The sequence below is a fragment of the Biomphalaria glabrata genome, chromosome 9 (assembly GCF_947242115.1).
Source record: "Biomphalaria glabrata chromosome 9, xgBioGlab47.1, whole genome shotgun sequence".
In the NCBI taxonomy this organism is placed as follows: domain Eukaryota; kingdom Metazoa; phylum Mollusca; class Gastropoda; family Planorbidae; genus Biomphalaria; species Biomphalaria glabrata.
The window spans coordinates 26169315-26192491 of NC_074719.1; the positions used below are offsets into that span (position 1 = coordinate 26169315).

Genomic DNA, 23177 nt, shown 5'->3' on the forward strand with positions numbered 1-23177 from the left:
CTATACCTCCTTAGTTGGAGTGAGGACATTTCAAAGTATGCTGTATCTTGTATGCCTACCTTTTAACAATTTGAAACTTTCTACAGGAAGTATATATAAATTTGAAATCAAATACAGTTATAAGTTTATGTTGCCAAAGATCCCCTTGTTATCTTGTTTTCATAGGAACTTTATATTGAAGAACTTCCTAGAGAAAGAGAAAGTAGAAGTAAGTAAATAATTGTATTTTTAAACTAACAAAAAAAAAAAAAAGACTTCACATTAGCCACTGGACTGAACTGTGAAAGGAAGAGTTGTGTTTCTTGGCACTCCTACCTGTGGACTGGTGCAACAGAAAATTAAGTAAATTTATATGAAGATTAAAATGCAGATGAACAAATATTTAAAATTATGGTACCAAAATTATTGCAAATGAAAATTTAAAAAAAGTCTTACTAATAGATCTAGACCTAGTATAGCTAATCTTATACACGCACTTTTATTTTTAATTTAAACTACCGGAACAATAATAAAATTGAATTATTGACAGCATGAATGACTAGAAAAGACTAGAAGATCTAGTCTTAACTGTAATATCTAATTCTAATTTCGGCATATTGTTATTGTCTGCTTAAGGTTATAGAGGCAGTCAGAAATCTTAAAACAATTAAACCAAACTGTTTATACTGATATTGTAACTAAAGCTTAATAAATCAAGACTCGATCTTGAACTTTTGAAGCCTAAAATCTAATACACAAAAAAAAAAGTAGTTTGCTCTAAGAATATAAGGTAACTAATGACGGCCTAAGGCAGGCTAAGGATAGAATTATAGAAATAAAAATATTCTAGATCACATCTAGATTTAGAAGCTTTTAGATGTATGTTGTTTTTTTTTGTTTGTTTTTTTTTTAAGCTGGACTCTTTTCAATAGACTCAGTTGAGTCTAGAATATAGATATTTGTCTTTTAAAAAAATGAAATCTTTGTAGATCTACTAGATTCTATCTATCGATAAATTTAGCAACTAAGCATGTCCCAACTGGTCACATGATCGTCTGGTCGGGTACAAGTATGACCTAGATTTCTAGATCTAAAAAATGCGTTTTGATACGAAAATAAATATTTGTGGAATCATAAACTAGGCTAAAATTTAACGTTTATGCGGTAAAGTCCGCCTACCTGGACTTGAACAATCGAAATGGCTTAGGAAATCTAGATCTAGTCTAGTAGATCTACTTAAAAACAAAAGTAGGTCAGCCAAGTGCAGACTGCAGCAGAGTCAACAAAGATTCATTAGTCTTAGAGCTCTAAAATCTGAAATAGTAAATATATTAACACAAACCTGTGGAAAGAAATATGTTACTTTTAGAGACTAGTAAAAGATTTTTCGAGAAAAAACAAAATAAAAGCACATGCCAAGTGCAAAGTGAATATCGGACTGTTTCAGGTAGCTTCCTCGCAGCCGCATGTTTGTCATCCATCTTGTCTTGTTCATTCCAACTATCGCAGCATAAACATTGTTGTTTATCGAAAGTCTAGAATGATTATACCCTTAAGTGTAGAAAAAAAGTTATATTAATTACATTTACAATAAATATTCACTTAGATTTAGATCTATGTGCCAAATGTTTTGCTAAACGAAAGCAACCATGAGATGCTTATTGTTTTCATTATTACACTTGCTTGAGTCATGATCAACCAACACCCTTCCTATCGTATCGTCCTATCGACGTCAGGTTCATAGATCCTACCCATTTAGATTTATGACTTAAAGCCCTTTATATATTGTATTAGTACCTTTAGAATATCTTGTTTTAAATTAAATAATCCCCCCACGCCTAACTCAATGACTGTTTATCCTTAATAACAAATTTCTTCTCTCGATTAATACTAGATCTAAGTCGCCACGATAGGGACTAGCATGAAGCTATGCGTTAACGTGACCAATGTCAAGGTTATGACGTAGTCATAAAACTCGAAAGCACACAAACTTTTTCAATGCTTTTTTTTCATAAAAGTAATTGAAACACATTAATATTTAGTTTTATTTTCATATTCTAAAAATCAAAATTTGATATAATCACTTAATCATCTTTTATTTTTTATTTTTTTTTATTTGATGCCAAGATTTTTTTCTTCATTCCTTTCGATTTTCCTTTTCCGCATTTCGCATTTCTACACACACACACACACACACACACACATATTGGTTTCCTCAATTTAGATTGACAACGTTCTGGGGCTAATTATTAAGGCTAACACAAGAGTCTATACGACTAAAAAAAGTCAATGGTCTAGTTGGATAGAGAATTATAAATCATAAATAGATCCAAATAACAATAAAAATACTATTAAATCTAGTAATATAGGGCCTAAGATGTGTTATCTTTTTGTAATATTAATAAAAGCTAATACCCCTTATATAATATTAATATCCACCAGCACTTTTCCGATGAATTAGATTTAACTAATCTATTGCCCTATCAATTAGCAAATTACCCTAGACCTAATTCAATGACCATTATAGTCCAATATACGGTATGCCTATCCTTCAGTTGAATCGGCTATACATGGATCATCTCATGGAAATGAGATGAATGTCTATGCATTAGCTGTGGTCGGAGCGATGTCGCCCACACATCAGTCCCCCCTCTCCACGCAGCTGATGTATCCAAAGGAGCGGTAGTGCCGATACAGTTTGGGGTCAACGGCATCACAGGTTCTGCCAGAGTGTAGCACTGGGGACCAAACTGTCTTACGTCGCCAGCTCCCGATTTTTTCCTCAGGTTTGACTACCGAAGCCTTTCCCATGATTGGGTGTAGCTGCAAGGCAACAGAGGTTTGAAACTCTGTTACATGCACGCGCCTTTGCCCCTTCTCCTGTTAGTGAGAACAGTTCCGCCGGACTCAATATCTGAGCCACACGTAAAGGACAGAAGTTGGACTGATTGTCAGAGGCTATTTGAGACACACACATATATATATATATATATTATATATATGTGGTATATTTCAGTGATGCCCAAAATAAGTCAACAAAATGCTATGTAAAAGAAATGTGTTCTTTGAAATTGTGGCTAACATCAAGCGCAGTTGCGGAGCTAGGAATTGGCCATCATTTGGTGGCCCGGGGGGCTTGGCCTCTTTGGGGGGGCCCCTGTATTTTTCATAATATTAAATGTAAAAAACATAAAATTCATTTGGTGCCCCCCTCAAGTAGAGGCCCGGGGGGGATTTTCAAATTCTCCCCTTCCTCCCCCCACCATAGCTACGCCTCTGATCTAGCGTGCAGTCAAAGATGACGGGAAAATATGCAATCAGGTCCATAAGCTCGTTTTTAGGCTACTGGTCGTGAGCTTCGATGTTTTAATTCGTCGAAGAAATGAAATTCTTGCATAGTTGGGTCGATTTTGTGAAACATCTCAACAAAGCCTCTGACCGTTATTCGGCGCATAAAGTTTCTCAGTTCTCCCACTAAATGCTTTTTTTTTTTTGGTTTGGGGGGGGGGGGGATTTGTATTTATTTTTTTATGCCAAAGTGATCTGTTAAACAGTGACTCGTATCAAGTTCATAAATTTTATGAACCTGAATAAATGAGATTCGACGACTTGCAACAGTCACATATTATAGCTAGACCTACTTATTACTTTTAGGCCTATGTAAACTTTTTGTGTGGTGTGCGCTCTGGCCTATCGTCTCGATGGGGCCGGGTTCGATCCGTGAAGCCGACATCCCCTGCCATCCTGTAGGAGTGTTGAGCTAGGGTAGACCTATATACTATCGCCTTCAATTCTGAAGGACACCCGAAACACATTAAACAAACAAAACGAATTCATTACACCACGTTTTGTAGCAGAGAAAAGTAACTTGGAATGGCTCTAAATCAACACCGATAACAGTAAACTCAGGTGTACCTCAAGGAACAATCTTAAATTTTGGGTCCACTACTATTTTTAATTTACATAAATGATTTACCAAATTGCATTAGTTCAGGAACAAAAGTCAGATTATTCGCAGACGATTGCATAATATATAGAACAATAAAAACAACACAAGATACAGACAATTTTACAAAGAGAATTAGATGAATTACAGAAATGGGAATCAAATTGGAGCATGTCTTTCCACCCAGTAAAATGTCGGTTATTAAGAGTAACAAAAAAGCTAAAATAAATTAATTCCACTTATCTTATTCAGGGTAAACCAGTACGTAAGACAAACTAAAAACGCAAAATACCTAGGTGTTATAATAAATGAAAAACTGTCATGGAATCCCCATATTGATGAAACTATCAAAAAATCAAATAAAGCATTAGGGTTTATTAAAAGAAATTTCTATAAATCAAATAAGAACATAAAACTAAAATGTTATTTAACCTTGGTTAGGCCAATAATAGAATATGCATCCTCTGTTTGGGACCCCTCAACTCAAGAAAACATTAAGAAACTGGAACAGACACAAAATAGAGCAGTGAGATTCTTAACTAATGAATATTCACATTTGACTAGAGTAACACCTATAGTTAAATCACTAAATTTAGAAAGCCTTCAGGACAGAAGACGCAAAAGTAAAGTAGCAATTATACATAAAACACTAAATCATAATCTTCAAATACAAAAACAAAATTTAATAAAATACTCAGAAAGACACAAAAATAAAGGCACACTACCCATCCCATATGCTAGGACAAATTTGTACAAATACTCCTTCTTCCCTAGTGCTATTAGAGCATGGAATGGGTTGCCTGAGCTAGCCAGGAAAACCAGCCTAGTGACTTGGCAGAATTTAAGTCATTGGTTAATACGCATGACTGAATGCATGGCGCGTAGGACGTAATCATCTTCTTTTTTTGAAGTAACGTCTGCATTATATAATAGGATAAGATATTATTTTTAAAAAAATAGCACATTTGCATGGCTGTAAAAAGATGGAAGGGCATTGTGATACAGTAAAAAAAAAAAAAAAAGGATTATTCTTCCAAGTGGACAGGTTGTAATTTTGTATCTAGTTTCATTGAATCCACCCAGCTCCTCTAAGTACAGGTACCGGTATCTGACATATGATTGGTGAAAGTCAAGAATTGTGCGGGACTAATGTCATCGTTATTGAAGTGACCTCATCAATAAAAATGTTTATTTTGTAACAGTTACCTATAGCAGCAGTCTATGACGTAATCATCTTCTTTTTTGAAGTAACGTCTGTATTATATAAGATATGGAGATAAGAGATGGTGCACAGAAGACAGTAAAAAAAAAAAAGATTAGGGAGGATTTGTAAACTAATAAATGAAGTTGTTGAACCTGCTGGGTTTATGGCTTCATGAAGTTTGCTTTCCCCCCACCCTTTATTCTTTTAGACATTTTTGCAGTTCCCCCGAGCTCTTCTCTCCTAACTCTAGATCTTCGTAATTGTCCTAAGAGTTGAGTTTAAGACTCTACGGTACTCTAGGCTTAGCCTATATGGAGGCATGGTTCCATATGTATGTCTGAACAAAGGTCTGTCTGACTAAGATCCAAGCAGGTGTACATTTTTGCATCCTTTCCGCAGGCTAAGCCAAGAACACCGACTGTTGTAGGCCTACCACATCAGCCGTGCAGGTGTCCTCCATAAAAACGGACCCTTGAGGACAGTGACATGTTTGTTGGGGCTTTCTTCCACCAGAGCCTGTGCTATGGACTTGATACTTATAGGCAGGGCCGGACATGTTTGCGGGACATGTTCTCCGACAAAATGAATTACGCATAATAAGAGTTGCGATGACATCCTAGTACAACTTGGCGTTTGACATTCATGGAGGTCCTCAGAGCAGGTGGGAAAAGGCTTCAGACATTACCAGTGACAGATTTTTGTGGAGGCAGCTTGACGGCAAATGCGACGAACGGCGCGGGGGGTGGGGGGTGGGATGTGTCCTAAGTCAGTAAGAATAGCACTTTAGATTTTGAAACAAAACTTTTTAATAGGAGGAAAATTACTGTAGATACCTCAGAATCTTTCAGAATATGCATTTTGTTGGCTTTCAATACCAGAAATAGTGCTTGGCACTATATATATATATATATATATATATATATATATATATATATATATATATATATATATATATATATGTGTGTGTGTGTGTGTCTGACCCTTCATTCTTTCGGAAGACGTTTATTGTACCCTACAATGAGTTCTTCCTGGAGTTAGTGGAAAAATTGTAGAATCCACGCTCTTACTAGCTAGGGGTCTGTGGGAGCGCTGTGAGTTCCCCCAGCGTGGTTCGGGGCGGAGCCCCGCGGCCAAGCACAATTTCCGGTATTGAAAGCTGACAACATGCATATTCTGAGGTATCTACAGTGCATTATCCTGCTAGAAAAAGTTTTATTTTTAAAAACTAAATGTGCTTTTCTTACTTACGGTACTTATTTCCTTCCGCGCCGTTCGGCGCATTAGGCGGCAAGCTGCTTACACAAAAATTTGTCACTGGCAATGTCTGCAGCCTCTTCCCACCTACTCTGAGGACCTTCATGAGTGTGGCGCCAAGTTGTACTAGGATGTCCCTGTTTGCTCTTTCTTCATAATGGCCTCCATGACATCGCAACTCTTAAAATTATAATGCGTAATTCATTTTGTCAGAGACATGTCCCGCAAATCTCATGCGACGCTCTGTCACAACCTTACTAAAGGGTCGACTCCCACTTCGGCATAGGATTTCCTTGACTGAGACGTGACCTTCATAACTGAATCCAAAAATCCGTCTTAGCCATCTTTGTTGAGCCACATTTAGTTTTTTTCAATTTTGACAGATGGCTATTTACTGCACTTTATTGATGGAGCCCAGCCACTGGTAGAAATTAGTAACCTCTCTTGGCTACGCTCTTGGAATTAGGTGACTGTAGTTTGCTTTAGATTGTATATCAAAAAGGGAAGTTTTATCGTCAAAATCATCTGTTGGATAGTTTTAAAGTAAAAAATCTCTGGAATTTTTTTTAACAAATTCAAAACCCCTTAGCTACGCTAATAGAATTTAGCGACTGTAGTTTGCTTTAGAATAATATTGAAAAGATAGGTTTTCATCCTCAAAACTCTCTGTAGTGGGATTTTAAACTCAAAACCACCTGAAGGGGTTTTAGACTTTAAAAAAGCCCTCTGGAGGAGGGGGATTTAAACTCAACCCCCCCCCCCATTGGCTTGGCTACGCTCTTAGAATTTTTACTGTGTAATTTGCTTTTTTTTTTTTTTTTGAAGAGGTATTTTTAGAATCAAACCACGCTGAAAGCGAGGAATTTAAACTCAATATCACCTTTTTGTACGCTCATGGCATTTTGAGTGTGTACTTTTTTATATATTGAAGAAGTATTTTTTGGCTTCAAACCCCGCTGAAGGGAGGATTTTAACTCAAAACCCCTTTGGCTACGCTCATAGAATTTTTAGTAACTGGCTTTTTTTTTATATTGAAGAGGTATTTTTTTTTTTAGCTTCAAACGCCACTGAAAGGGGGCTTAAACTCAAAACCCCTTTGGCAAAAACTCCTCTTGGCTGCGCTGATAGAATCTGGTGACTGAAAAATGGATAGTAGGCCTAATATATTGAAGAGGGGGTTTATCGTTATTATAATTTCGGAGAGCTCTAGGTGTTTTAAAATCAAAATCTTCCTAAGCCATACTCTTGGAATTTGGAGATTGTCATTTGCGTTTTTTTTTTTTTTGTTTAGTTTTATAGAATAAGGGGATTCAACTGCAAAACCCCCTTGGCTTCGCTGGGACAAGTGATAGCTTAGTATTAAAATCTCACCTAAAATCAGTCAATATAGACTCCGACCCTATATATATATATAGTTCATCCATTGTGGCTCGATGATGTCCACTGGTGTCATCCAGTGGGCCGAGGGCTTTGCATTAATAATTGTGGGGAGGGGGGGGGGGCGACCAAGTGACTTGCGCAGAAAATGTAAAATGTGTTAGCGCAACACGTCGACCTCTCTCTAGCCCTAAAGCCCATCCTTTTCCATAAGCAAGATATGGCCAAGACGTCTGGGGACGAGTTTTGGTGCAGAGTGGATCTATCTATTTATCTTTTTATATCTATATCTATCTATCTATCTATCTATCAAAACTGTTTGATCAATGATCAATCTTAATGTAACTTGGCTTGAACGTTTCTTAAACAAAAGAGTTTACCAGATTTAGGTCAATGAGGAATCTTGACCGAAATTATTTTAATTATTGAAACAGCCCAGATGCATTTATTATATAACAAAACGAAAAGCGAACAAAAAAAAACAAACTGAAACCGGGTTAAAACATAGCTAGTATCTACTATCTATCTATCTATCTCTCTCTCTATATATATATAGGCCTATATATATATATATATATATATATATAGAGAGAGAGAGAGAGAGATCTATATATAAGACATAACAGATCATAGTCTATGATTCAGATAGATCTAGGCCAGGCTATGTAGAGAGTCTCTTGGCTGTATCAAAATCTAGATCACAGCTTATCTATGGGAAAGGACCAATGGCGAACGCTTTTGTGCCAGTTTTTAGTTTAGAATTTATAACTCCGCAATGGTTAAACTTATTTAAAAAATGAAAACATCTGCGGACTCCTCAGCTATTGGGCGATAAAACTAAATTTGACTCTTTTTTCCAAATCAGCTATTAAATTTATAATTCAAGTCAACTTACGGTAGGGGTCGGACCTAATCAGCGAACGCAATTTTCGCGGGAGTCATAATGAGCGAAAGGCCGTAAAAAATAGCGAAATAGCATGTTAAAATATAGGAAATTATGCTTCAATTAGTTCTATCATTTAACTTCTTCATGAAGCATTATAACTATTGTCCTCCTTGTGGCATTAGGCCTAATTTTTTTTTCACTTTTCTTGTGCTTCACATCTCCTTTCTCTGCTTGGAACTGATGTCTATATAGCCAACGAAACTTGCGATCAAATATTTTTAAAAGAAACTACAAAATTCTATCTCGCCTCCTCCCTATAGGCTACTCCACGTCGTTTTACTCTCCATTTCATAAACTCTCGTTACTGCGACTATTTTTTTTTAAGAACACATGTTCAGTGCACGTAATCACCATCAACTCGATCTCCCCCCCCCCCACACACACAGACATACACACACGCGCGCTGATTGACCCAAAGGCAGATCCCGAATGCGATGGATTGATGATGTATGGGGGGGGGGGGGGGGCAGATCTACAACAGCTTGGGTTTCGGGCGTGGAGACGAAAGGCTCAGGAGAGATCTTGTAATTTTATACATGTATATTATATGATAATTCTTATATTTATTTCTAAATATATAGTTCGCATTTTTTCCTCTCCTGAGATCGAATATTTTCTCCTGGAAAACTCTTGGAAATCTCCTGAAATCCTAATCTCAGAATGGTGGGGGAACCCTGTGAAAATGAATTCTGATCTTTTAAACATTTATACACATATTAATATCATTAATTAGTAACAAGAGGTTAACCAGCCAGTTAAAGAAAGGAGGACGGCAAAACAGAGGTCACCCCCCATCCACCACCCCCACCCCGTATAAGCCGTATAGGCCTAATATAAGCGCTGTTAAGATCAACTGAAGCGTCATTTCACCCTCACTGGCACAGAGGAAAGTAACTGCCAGCATATGACCTCTGAGAGACTGTTGGAGAGCTGCGAGTCAAACATTTTAGACAGAAAGAAAATGCAGGAAAATATGCTGGGCGTAGTCATGCGAAACACGTAATGCACTCATCCTTAATCTTCGAAATCGAAGACATTGGGTTAAGGTTAAAATAGGCCTTTTATTTTAATATTTCAGTTTACAAACAATAACAATAGATAAGACAAGAAAAACAGATTAAATCAGTCATTAAATTATAATTAAATAGCTTTTTAAGCTTATTATAGGGGCTTTCGCTGAATAGGTTTTCAGTTAAAAGGGTCATTTTGAGCGAACACCCCATAATATATTTTTTTCAACGGAATAAATAGCCTTAGCTATTATAGCTAACTATTTCCTCATCTATTTAGAAGTACAATATGCAAATCTTTTTCGGCCAATGTCCATTGGTGCTTTAAAATCGCCTATTCTCGTTTATCCGGAAACGTTTTGAGAATGAAATTTCCATACATGTCAACTTTGACCTTCAGCTATGCTTTATTTTATGAGGGAAAACGAAAGTGAATATGTGGGAAATGTAGAAAAATGGAGTCTTTGTAATACCATTTTATTAGTTCTGCAGTTACTTTTGAAATAAATAAGAATGGATAAAAATTACGGGGAGGTGTTCGCTTTATATGCCATTTCGCTGATGGGCCTTTCCATCTTGATCTATATAGATTCCATATCAAAAACAACTCCTAATTTTTGTTTAAAAACAAAATGGCAGCGCCCTTGAAGATGTTGAAAAGACTAGTTTTGCAGCTTCAAAATGTAGATATCTAATCTAAATCTTCAATTTTTAATTGAATAAATGAATATTTTTGATAGATTGATAAAAAAAAAGATTTTCTAGATCCGTAATTGCTAATGTAATACTAATACTACTAAATTTAATAGACTCTAACTCAACTGTACTAGTCTTACTAGAGAGTAGAGTCAGGTATACCGTATACTCGGCGGTATACTGGTAATACTGGTATACTGACTATACTGTTACTAGTGTTACGTTAGTGTTACTGAGACTGAGCTATACTCGGTATTAATATACTATAGATCTACATATAAATAATACTAATTATATTACTAATAGAGTTAGAGTATAGATAATAGAGTACTAGATCTATAGACTAGTAAATAATTACTTTTAATTAGTAGATCTACTAGTGTAACTAGTTAGTAGTTTAACTTTAACTGTCTGAGTCTGTAGTTTAACTCAATAACTCTGTCTTACACTACAGTCTTACTCTTACTCTTACTAAAATTAAAAAACTTAGCCTTAGCTCTTAGTCTCTTAGACCGTCTTAGTCTTATCATACATACATGATACAGACTACTGTAAGAGTTAAGAGTAACATAGACTTTAGACTTAGAATACTTAGAATGACTTAGACTTAGACTGTCTTAGACTTAGATCTATCATGCGATTTATGGGCATGACTTATAGTTAGTCACTTAGTGTCACTTAACTTAGAGGACTTAGTACTAAAGTTTAAACTAACTAAATCTAAATGTACATTCTACTACTTGACTAGATCTACTCATCATCTAGAAATCTAGACTTCTCTAGACTACTCTAGGTCTAGAGTGACTAGAGACTAGAGTAGTCTAGAGTCACTCTAGAGTGTAGCTTACGACACTTACGACTACGTTACCCATGCCCATGGCATTAGGATTAGGTCTTAGATCAGTCATAAGTTAAGCCCAGTTGCAATAAAATAATTTTTTTTTTTCGAATATGTTTAGAGAATTTAGATCCTATCTCTGTGATGATATAATATAGACCTAGGACCTAGCCCTAGCCACTAGGTAAAAAACTGAATTGTGTTTATTTTATGGAACTCCTCATTCATATGTCTATAAATTATAGAAGTAGATATGTTTTATTCTGTTACTCAGTTATGACTCATCTAGTTAAAATTAGATTTGATGTTAAATAGTAGGCCAGGTCAATGCTTTCAAGTGTTGACATAAAAACAAAACATGCACAGCTCTCTGAATCTAGCACACTCTGTGACAAAAAAAAAGGCGCAAAAGTCAGTGCTAAATATTTTTCGGGGGCTAATAAGCTATGATAGCTTGTGAATTGTGTTGCTTTTATAGATAAATCTGGCCTTCCCTAAGCCACCTGGTTGACTATGTATCTATAGTGCACGCTTATTGTCTGTCACACAAAAAAAGTAACGTATCTATAGCTATATTATTTATCTAGCATGCTTAGTGACCTAATTAACAGCTTGACCGTTAGTACATGGTCAATCAATAATTGGCTCTTCCCCCAAGAGCAATGTTTTGGGGCTGTGTTGATGGCCTAGTTTACACCTGTCTGTTGCGCTATCATTGAACTGTTTTTGTTGTGTGTTAGTCTGATGGCTATGCTCGGATTAAGTCTTGAAGTTTGTTTGCACTGAATATGTGTGAATTTTGGAAAATGGAATTATCTAAGGAGAAGGAAGAGACCTGGAAGGAGGGTGTAGACAGAATAAGTTATAAGAGAGGGATGTATTGTGCGTATAACTGCGTTTGTGTGTTATTGTTATTATTTTATCCATTTGTTGTGACATTAGTATCTGTTTCAAAGGAGTGATTATTATCTGTTTCAAAGGAGTGTCTTTGCAGCGCATTAAGCGTTGTGGAAAAAAAAAGTATTTAAAAAAATGTGTTCAAAAAAATAAATTATAGACCGGCGCCACACATCTAGATCTAGAAGCACAATGTTCTTAACTGACTCTGTATTTGTGACTGACGTCACATTTTCATGGTCGATAAATTATTATACCTCAATTTTCATGTTTGAATAGCAAGAGGCAGATCTAGTACAACATCTAGTACAAATAATCATTTGATCTAAATTCTAAATTTAGTACTATTTAGGAAAAAATCTATTAGAAACTACTAGTAGATGTGATATTTAATTTATAGTAGATTTAGATCTAGTATATTTATACTATTATAGTAAATAGATCTGTATAATAATAGTCAATTCAGTATTTTTACCATCAACTCAGTTCACTAGGCCTAGGCTAAGAAAAAAAGGCTTTAGGCTTAGCATTAGTTATGTTATAAGATTTATAAGCCTATTCAAGGCTATTCTAATCTCTAAAAGATGTGCCTCCCCTCCCGTAAGAGCTATAATTAAAGATCAGCTTAGGCATCATTTTGCCTTCACTGGCATAGAGGAGAGACAGCATCTGGCCTTGGAATGAGACAGTTGGAGAGCACTCATGAAATTTGAGGCCCAAAGTTTTAAAAAAGCCCCTGTAGAAGACAGGTGCAGAAGTCGTAAAGAAAACCTAAATAGACCCCCAGTGGACAAAAGCTTCTCTTGAGTCTTTTGTAACTATTCACTATTGCTAGAGCCTATACAAATAAGCTGACTAGATTAAAATAGAATCTAGACCTAAGATTCTAAACTTCGAATTTTAAATCAAAAGTAATCTAGGTCTAGATTCTACATCTAATAGTAATACTGAAGCAGAACTTATGAAGTGTTTTAAACAGTAATGGGAAAACTTACATTCCTAAAGGTCCCACTTCAAAGATGAAATGACATCTAAACTTAATTTATTTGAAGTTGTGAAACTTAGGTGATAATGTCATATTTGCTTGACTAATATTCAAATGGAATTTATAACTACTTTCAAAATAATTATTTTTTGTGTTTTGAATAATAAATTGAATATGAGAAATGCTACCCTACATGATTTAAGCGAAACTTTAGTCTTATTTAGTATTATATTACAGTATAGCTGTGATGCCCATCCTAATTCAGCCTGTGGGCCATTTTAATTTCTGACACTCATATCGCGGGCCACATAACCGAAAATAAAATAAATTATAGCTTTTATATCTAATAGCGCTACTTTCATGCTTATAGCATGCTCAGAGCGCTATGGTGCAATCTCATTTGTGGACCAGTGGGGGAGGGGTATCTAGGGAAAGGTTTTCCTTGCTGCCTTTAGGCGCTTACTAAACACAACTCTTCTCTGAGTACTCAATTACAACACTAACTAACAAAGCGCAGGTCAGAATAACATGAACGTTTCAGCTAGTGCTCTCAGTTGACATTGCTTTCCCAGATTATCATTTTTTTTTTTCAATAATAAATTTTTGAAAATTACAATATTAATATTTTTGCTTCTTCTACGTCTAGAAGAATATATTTGATGCAGTTGGACATTTTTTTTTCTTTTAACAATGTAGGTTTTATTAGTGTATTGTCATTTTGAAATTTGTATCATACTGCCTAAACTAATAATATAAAACCTGCATATTGAGTACATTACTCAATATGTATTTGAATATGATTTGAAATGTGAAATACTTTCAAATGAAATGAATAAAAAAAAATGACTTATTGTTTTTTTTTGTCTTAAAACTAAAGCATGGAGAATCTCAAATTCGTATCATATTTTGTTTCAGCCCATTGTATCAAGATGTAGAACTCTTATGTTAAGTCCAAGGCTTTGTAAAGATGAAGAAGAAAATGAGACTGAAGAACCTACATCACAAGATGACCAGGGAGCCAAAAAAGAGGGTGTAAAAATTATAGACGTTGATACAAGCATTCGATATCTAAATAGCAAAGGTTGGTGATTCTGTTTTATCTGGAGAATAACACACAATCTGGACCAAACAAATTTAGTCCTAGACCATTTTTATTGAGTTTGAGGATGAATTAACCCGGATATTTTTAAAGTCAACATTATTCTTCAAGTATATTCTAGTTAATTGTCCTTTGAACTTGTTTAAATATTTCAAGAAGTAGAGGAAGCATTGAGTTGGATGGAGCTTCATCTGTTTTTGTTGTGAGAGTGTTTCAATGAATTGACTTTTGGTTATCTTGGAGTCCATTAGAGCTGGGCAAACTCAGGTCCTCAGATCCCCAGTGAGAAATCAAAATTTTTACGATTTAAAACCAATACATTGCCAAATGAGTGTTTCTCCAGTATTGGTGACTAATAGGTATTGGCTCACTAAAAAGTATAACTCAAAAACTTCTTATTAAAATGTCACAATTTTCTTTTCATTTCACTTAGAAATGGTTTATCTATAAATTGTGATATTTTGAGCTTGAAAGGTGCATTGTGGAATTTTAAAATTGTAGAAAATGTGTGAAATAGTGCACAAAATGGCATCTTTTGATGTAACATGGAATACCAGGCTTAGGTTGAAGTAATATTCTACTAAAAGCAAAGATTATTCAACAGACTTTTTTATTGAAATAGTTTAACAATATAATGTTATTGCATTATCTATATCTTTTTATTTTATAGTTACTTTGGTATTACTTAGATGTCGCCGTAAAAAATGTGTCACAGGTGCATCACATGGTGTCCCACTTAACTTGAAATTTTAAACCTTTATCAATTGTAAACGAAGTTAAGGATTCTGCTCCCAATTGTGTTTCTGTTACTAAAAGCATCTGTGATTAATTTACACAGTGTAATTTTTCTTAAAAAATGTAAAAATTTATATAATTTTAGTAAAATAGCTCTTGGTGTCCCAGGTGAAGCACCTCAAACGCTCTTAACAAAAACAACAATATTTTTTAAACAAAGTTATTAATGAGATGGGATTTTTACTTAATGGTATCTCTGATACTGCTTAGTACACAATAAGCTCCATTTTCTTGGGAAAAGGCTACATAGTAATTAACAGGAGACATTAATAGACATGGTGTCCCACATTTTTTCATTGTAGCACCCGAAACGCCTCATGTTGAATGATACCAGAAAATCTCAGAGATCTAGATATAAGTAGTTTTGAATTATAATGAGAATTAAGTTTATTATTCTCAAGTTTGATCTAAAATACATAGAATATTATTTTTTAATTTAAGTTAATGTAAACCTTATTGTTTTATCATTGTCTGTGGTGCTTCACGGGACACTATACAAGTCTTGATCTAGATAAAGGTCTTGTGTAGATTTAAATCTACTCTATATTTCAATTTATATGTAAATCTAGTTTTGGATCTTCTTCTTGGTACATTGAAAGTCATAAAGCTGCTTTAGTCTATGATTAAGTCATGTTTGAGGCAGTTATATCTAATATATTTTTAAATGATTATTGAACACACACACACACACACACAAAGGTCTAGTACATTCATTTGTGGTTATAGAAAACTATTTTGTGAATCATTGATAAAAGAATAATTGGTAATGTATTTACAGACTTTAAAAAATTGTATTTCAGCATGTATTAACAAAAAAAACCTATATATTTCATATTGGTGTCCCGTTGTAGCACCCGCAACATCTTGTGATATAATAGTTATGTAATACTAAATGCTTGAATTATTGTTAAGATATTGCAGCAAATAATAGCCTATATATTTAGCTACAATGCAAGTATAGCATAAATTCTATTTTCTTATAAAAAATCTTATTTAAAAAACTTTTACAGTAGTGTTACAGGTGCTACGGTGTCCCATTTTTTAAATTGAGCGTAAACATAACGTAAGTGCTCAAAAACTTCAATTTCTCTATCTAGCTCCTTAATACAATAGAAACATTCAAATTATGCTAAAAAAGCAAACAAATTAACAGTTAGTTGTACTTTAATCATCAATGGTGTCCCGGTGATGCACCTGAAATGCAATAGTGGGTACCCCTTTTGCCAGCACTGCTGAGGAAATGTATGTATTCCAATTCATTTTCTATTGATAAATTCTTAAAGTGCAATGGGTGAAGAAATGAATGCACTTAAAATGAAACCAAAAACTTCCATTTTAATTTTTGACCTAATGTGACACTTTTTGATACCAGTACTGGAGCAACACTCAAATGCTTGACTGTATCTTATAAGAAAAATGTATATACTCTTTTGCATAATAGCTTTTGTTTTCTCTAGTATCAATAATAGCTTTTTTTTTTCTAACTGAAGCTTTTACACAAGGATACGGAGACAAACCTGTTTGGTTTTATTACAGACGTAATTTTAAAGGTCAGAGGGCGCCTCCCACACGCAGAAACTGTAAAGTAAGTTATTTATTTTTTTATTACATTTCTGAGAAAAATAAAATTATTTAGAGTTGGTGCTCACATCTTCAATATTTTAAGTTTCAATATCACTGCCTGGTATGGCAATCTGAGCATTAAAAATAAAAATAAACTTTATAGAATCCTAAATGCTGCTGGCAAAATCATTGGCAAAAAACAAACCCCATTTGGGCAGTTGTTTGAGACAAACATCTATAAAAAAGCTAACAAGATCCTCGAAATAAAGAATCACCCTTTGTGTCAGGATTTTGTGATTTTACCATCACAAAAGAGATACAAGACACCGATAGCAAAGACAAACAGACACAAATACTCTTTTGTTTACCTGGCAATCAAATCATTAAATAAGAACAATCTGGTATAAACTTTGTCACATGTAAATTATGAGTGAGTCTGGTGTGAATGTACACTTTGGTTTCTTATAGTTATAATGTTTTTTGTTTGGTGTAATGCACAAATTGTAAGACAAATTTCCTTACGGATAATAAAAATTATTATTATTATTATTATAAAATCACTTAATGAAAAGACATTCCAGGAAGGGCCTGATTAACAGTGTCAGTTGCCCAGGCCCTTATGCTCAGAAAAGGTTCCACAAAATATGCATAACACTTCTTGGAAGTGCTGTATACCTCTTCCACAGTTTCCACGCATGAATATTCTGAAAGAAGTAATGAAGTCTGTAAGGCTAGAGCTATCTTTCAGTAATTGATCCATTTATTACTTCACTGGATCATCTTCTAAAATTATTTCAAAACAGAAATCATTGTATTCATTTCAAATTGAAGCAGCAGTCAATTTGTTATTTATGCAATATTACAAGTGAAATTATGGTAATAAACTTGCATATTTTTCAGTATTTAATTAGCAGTGTCTACAGATAAAGATGGTAAGATAGGCAAACATTTACTATTCAATTTTTTAGTGGACAAAAAAAAATAGTTTCTTATTTCCAAGATGCTTCAGATGTACTTTATGCTCAATTCACAAACTGGTGAGAGGATATTAAACAAAAAAGCTAATCAATAGCAGTTTAAAAACTTCAATGGCCAAAAGGAACTCTTCCTTTTTACTTGAAATACAAAAACAAAACTTAATAAAATACTCAGAAAGACTGAAAGATAAAAGCACATTTCTTATTCCATATGATAGGACAAACTTTTACAAGTGCTCTTTTTTTCCCTAATGCTGTTAGAGCATGTAATGGGTTGCCTGAGTTAGCCAGGAAAACCAAAGACTTTTCAGATTTGAAGTCACTGATTAGAAGATGAACACTGAGTACATATATACAATGGAATTTCTTTGTCTGGGTGTGAGGGACAAAGATGAGCTGGCTGGCACTTCTCCCACCTCACTGATTCCAGCTAACATTTATACACTATGTTCTAAAGATATACATAAGTTTTTAAATATTAATAGATGCTTTTTATTCGAAGTGTTCAAAAGAAGGTAGGATACCTGTAATTTATAAAGTAAAATAAGTAAATTTTAATTTTTTAGTAGTAGCTCAAATCAAATACAAAACCTTGCGCATTAATTTTTTTTTAAAAAACAACTATTATCTAGTTAAAAGGACCTAATAAGGTTTTACAAAGGAAATTTCAAGACTATATCAACACACGAGAAAAAAAAGTATTTTTTTGTTGTTGTTGTTCTTACCTATAATCTTGATGTTGTCTATGTTTCAGACACTGAGTGGCTCACACTGTTCTATTATACTCAGTGTTTTTTATTATATACAATTTGAAATAGTTTTAGTTTTACTTTTCTTTTTTTTTTTACACAATTTTTATGCAATGTGTACTTTAGGGTTTGTAAATACTAATAAAACAAGTTAATAATTTGTAGATTCTGACCAAGGTTAATTCTATATATCAAAGTACCCTAAGTCTATTGGGGCTAATGAACCATTTTAAAAATGACCTATCATCTAGGTATATCTCTGGGTTTGGAATATTACTAGATGTAAAAAAAATAGATATAAACTAGATCAAGAAATAGGTGGTGAAGTATGATAGAAATTGCAGTGTATCTGAGCTTAACAGAACAATTTTTATGTTTACAGATCAAAGGTGTGATTAAAACAGCCAGCCCTTGTCCAATCTGTAGAGATGAATATCTTGTGTTAGACAAAAAGGTAAGGATGTCAGTTGTGAACTATTTATACCATGTCATGCTTTAATCCAGGGCATGGTGAAGACATATAAAACCCTTGGCTGCCAAACTGTCACAGTGCAGTGTCACAATGTGGTTCTCACTTTAATGCCATGCATGTTCAAATAAACAAACAGTGAAACTCAGCCAATAAGTAGAAAAATTGAACTTAATTAGCTGAAGCACAATGTGTTCAATGAACAAAAACTGGAGTTTCTCTCAATGCAGTCATTCAGTGTTTAGTTTTTTTTCTCTCTCAATCTCTCTTCCTTACAAATGTTGAATGCCTGAGTCATAGTTAAAAACTATTGTAAAGTTTGTATTTTGTTTGCCATGTTATTTGTTGAAGTTTTCTACAATGTTGTTGTATTAGTTGAATTAGTCTTGTAGTATGTAAGTATATTAACTAACAGTATGCTTTTAACATCATATATACCTTGACAAAGGCCATAGTGATCTTGGGGTAGAACTAGTTGAATACTTAAAGGACTTATTTGGACAATTTGTTAAGTGGTACACTATGCATTAACTATGCCCTTCTATGTTTTCTTTTTGCCTGTTTGCTACTATAGCTTCAACTCTGCCCCTGAAGAATGTGCTGGTTGTATGGATTAATCCTGCTGTTGGTTAAAATGTTTTGATTACGAAATATTGTACCATCAGAGAGATGGAGGAAATCGTTGCTGTGGTTTCTCTGGATGATAGAAAAAAAAATTCTTATTTAGTTGACCGAAATGGCACCCTCTTAAAAACCTCACAAGTCTGGCACTCAAAACGAAGTCATAAGAACACATATTATTCAAGAAGTAAGGAGAAAGTATAAATCTTGAATCAGTAAAACAGTGCATTGACTTTTTTCACTGGACCTAAGCTTTCAGAGGCAAAATTGAAAACATAACAAATAAATCTTACCACAATCAAAGAAAGCTTTAAGGAAATAGTAAATACTTTTTTTTTTTTGCTAATTCATTACTCCATCAACCAATGACTAAGAGTGTACACAGATGTATCATCAAAGAATCCATCACAAATTGAGGTGCATACTCATTGAATAGCACATTGGAGAAAAACTAGAAAAGTTCATTGTGACAGCAACAGAACAGAAAGGGGAGAGCATTAAAACTTGCAGCTGCCACTGTATTAAACCACCCACCCACATATACAGAACACTCCTATCATCTTCCTGACTGAAGTCAAAACAGTCCTTCAAACTCTGAAGCCTGAAACAACTCAAGCACTTAGAATCCTCTTAAAAATCCTAACAAGAAAATTGTTCTCTAATGTATCCCGCACTCATATAAACAGAGGGAAGTGAATAGCAAACTGACCAACAACGAGAGAATGAGCAAGCATTCAAAAGTACCATTCTATCCAGAAAATAGTAGAGTGATTTAATTCAAAGATTAAGAATAATTATGGTCACTATAAGATATTTCAACATGATCAACTATTTTCACTTCAGTACAGGGCACAACAGAATCTAACACATTCTGGAAATGACTATTGGAACTAACAAGCGAAACATGCCCTTGTGGAGTAACACCTGGCAATAGTGACCAAGTCCTTAGTGTCCCGAACAAAGATACTGGCCCAACAACACCAAGACAAACTGTATGGAGAACTGCTTATCTGGAAACCATTGCACAGTTCATGTCAGATAAATGGACCCTCCACGTAATAATAAGAAAGAAAAAGAATTTACAACAATTAATGAGCTTCAAGCATTTTTTTTTAGTACATCAACTTGTTCATTTCCAACTAGACAGTCAAATTTGAGGCCTGACAAGTGGTGGTATAAGCTGAATTAATCCCCTTAATAGATTGTCATCTGAGGCTTAAGCATGAAATACTGTATAAACAATAGATAACTATACAATCTTCCATGTTCATTGTTCATAGACTATTCGCTAGTAGAATGGTTACCCTGTTGGCTTGAGAAGGCTTTAGCCCACTAGTTTGAATTCAGGTCATTTTCTTTCTTTCTTTTTTTTTTTTTTTTAATACATTTAAAAGCAATCACCCAGATACTCTATTCTTTTTCCCCCTTTCCAACTGGTCCAAACAAGTGATACGATCACAAAAACAATTGGTAAAAAAATATTTCTAATCACACAGATTTATTATTGTTAGTCTAGATCTAATTTAATTACATGACTGATCCAAACTAATTGATACACTTAATATAAGCTTTGTTTTTTTTTTTTTTTTTTTAAGTATTTTTTGTGTATTTTGCTTGTTTTATTTCTAAACTACTTTTTATAGGAATTCCCCTTATGCACTTACTGTCGAGTACATGATATCATGTTTTTGACAACATAAGAATTATTATTTAAACCATTAATATCATTCATACAAGTTTGTGTAAGTAAGGCACAATAAATTGTACCATATGTGACAGTGATTGTATTAACTCTATTCCACTTCAGAATACCAAGTTATTAGAGCAGTTCATATGTCCACACTCTGGAGAAATTCTGGACACTATGAAGACAGGTCTATGTCAGCACCAGCATAAAACATTAACCATAGAGATCATGAAAGCTTGGGACGAAGGTAGGAAAGGAAAATCATTTTTAACTAATCAGGTTTCTCTTTTATCATTCATAAATGGGGGGGGGGGGGGGTCACTAATGAATCCAGTCTGCCTTTTAAAATAAAAAAACAACAACTTGTTTTAGAAGACTAATAAAAAAGACTCACACTTTACTAATTATAGATATTGAAATACAGTTGCCTGGATAACTAAAAAAAAACATTTTTTTTATTATTTTAAAATGTGTTAAGCTCTTCTTTAGTGTTAGCTCATCCACACAGCAGTGGTTACCCCCCTTGGATTGAGAAGGCTTTAGCCCACAAGTTGCTTATTTTTAGTTTTCATATGATACCAGTACAAGCAAACCAGTTTGATCATTGTAAACACTTTTCCATTATCATAAGACTGAATTTATCTTGATTTAATACATTAATTGCTAGAATAAATCATCTTCCTGGCCAAAGTTGATGACAATCTTGGTTAAGATAAAAAAAAATCTAAGATGTTTATGTTCTTCACTCTTCCTTCCATTTGCCTTCTCGTTTCCTGCTAACAAGCTCTACCCATGTTCTATACTGATGGATAGTTTCAGTCCTTGTATTCATTGATCTGGAGGCTATATTTAATATTAAACTTGATGTGTATTTTCAGGTGCCATCGAAGTGACTTTACCTTTCCGTACCTATGACTATGAAGATTACAAGAAATAACTAGTGTAAAAAAGATTCTTTTGCTGAATTTGTATTAATTAATTTATGCTGTAATAAATATATATATATATTACATTTGTGATGTAATGACTTGTTATCGATGTATGTTTCTATAATTATTAGTGTAACATGCTTTGGTGTTCTATAGAATACAGAAAGGGGGTTTATGTAATGATTTCAAACTGCCAGCACTGTGATTCAATTTTTTTTTTTGAAAATCATAAGCTATGTTTTGAATCAAATTTAAAGTTTCACTATTCTAAAAGGGGACATTTAGCTCACAATGTAGTGTTAGGGATTATTATTTTTATGGCTTTTATATAGCGCTACTTTCATGCATGCTCAGAGCCCTTTGATCCAATCTCAGTTGTGGACCAGTGGGGGGTATCTAGGAGAAGATTTTTCCGTGCCGCCTTTAGGCGCTCAGTTAACACAAGCCAAGCTAAGTTCAAGCACACTTAGCCTCTCGACCACGCTTCAAATGAAGAATAATAATTAATAACTCTATTTGTAAAAAAAATGTCCTCCAGACTTTTACTTGAAAGCAACTGTACAAACTACAATATCAAGAAAAACAAACCAATATAAATATTTGAATTGTGAAAGTAGAAAGTTGTGAACCCAAAGAAAAGTAATGCAGGTGTACAAGTTTAACATTTATATTCATTACCAAGGTGGTGCACTACATTCATTACCAAGGTGGTGCACTATTTTAATTTTAATGTTGGCCAGTGAGTGAAATACTTGACTAAGTTTAGACTGCATGAAATCATTCATTTGGATACCACTAAGAAATACTTAGTATATAGTCACAAACATTTGAATGGCAGTCTCCTCAGATCAAACTCTAATTTATACTATTACTGCTCACTATTATAAAATATCATTCTATTCAATTATAATTTAAAAAACACAACATAAAAGTTATAGTACAATAGACTAGAAAGCGATTTTTTTTTCTTTTTAAAGAGCAATTTGACAGATCCACCAATTACAATCAATTAGTCATAATGCAACTATAAATAAGAAATTTTGCCTCATGGGCTTAAACAAGAAAAGTAGCAGAAAATTTTTTTTCCAATTAATATACCTTAATTATTTATAAGAGTTTGGTAAATAAAAGGATTCAGGAATTTAACATTCTACTC

At 34.0% G+C, this 23177-nt stretch overlaps 2 protein-coding genes across 8 annotated transcripts in view; one reads left to right on the top strand and one right to left on the bottom strand.

Annotated features, from left to right (window-relative positions):
• Window positions 1-1936, bottom strand: part of LOC106068769 (serine/threonine-protein phosphatase 1 regulatory subunit 10-like) — a 25014-nt gene extending 23078 nt beyond the window's left edge. For 2 of the 6 annotated variants that reach the window (XM_056042319.1, XM_056042314.1), the window contains exon 1: window positions 1777-1936. The gene's annotated coding sequence lies outside the window, so the exon portion shown is untranslated. Of the gene's footprint in view, window positions 1-59; window positions 188-1158; window positions 1295-1562 lie in introns of those variants that run through there. The other 4 variants (XM_056042317.1, XM_056042315.1, XM_056042316.1 and 1 more) reach the window with 4 other exon arrangements.
• Window positions 1285-22104, top strand: LOC106075070 (28S ribosomal protein S18b, mitochondrial-like). 2 transcript variants are annotated; one of them, XM_056042323.1, is made up of 6 exons: window positions 1285-1426; window positions 14048-14213; window positions 16517-16611; window positions 18698-18769; window positions 21213-21339; window positions 21971-22104. In XM_056042323.1, exons 2-6 carry the CDS (start codon window positions 14075-14077, stop codon window positions 22027-22029), a joined length of 492 nt encoding a protein of 163 aa, XP_055898298.1. In that variant the 5' UTR covers window positions 1285-1426; window positions 14048-14074; the 3' UTR covers window positions 22030-22104. The 2 variants fall into 2 exon arrangements, with proteins under 2 accessions (XP_055898298.1, XP_055898296.1); XM_056042321.1 differs by lacking the exon at window positions 1285-1426 and adding an exon at window positions 10261-10399.
• Window positions 22105-23177: the final 1073 nt, after the last annotated feature.

What these genes read in the sequence shown, in the direction of transcription:
- LOC106075070 (XM_056042321.1), top strand. Translation starts at nt 10,349, where the DNA reads ATGGCAGCGCCCTTGAAGATGTTGAAAAGACTAGTTTTGCAGCTTCAA. An exon ending in TCGATATCTAAATAGCAAAG is followed by an intron (nt 14,214 to 16,516) that starts GTTGGTGATTCT and finishes TTCTAACTGAAG; the next exon opens with CTTTTACACAAGGATACGGA. An exon ending in ATCTTGTGTTAGACAAAAAG is followed by an intron (nt 18,770 to 21,212) that starts GTAAGGATGTCA and finishes ATTCCACTTCAG; the next exon opens with AATACCAAGTTATTAGAGCA.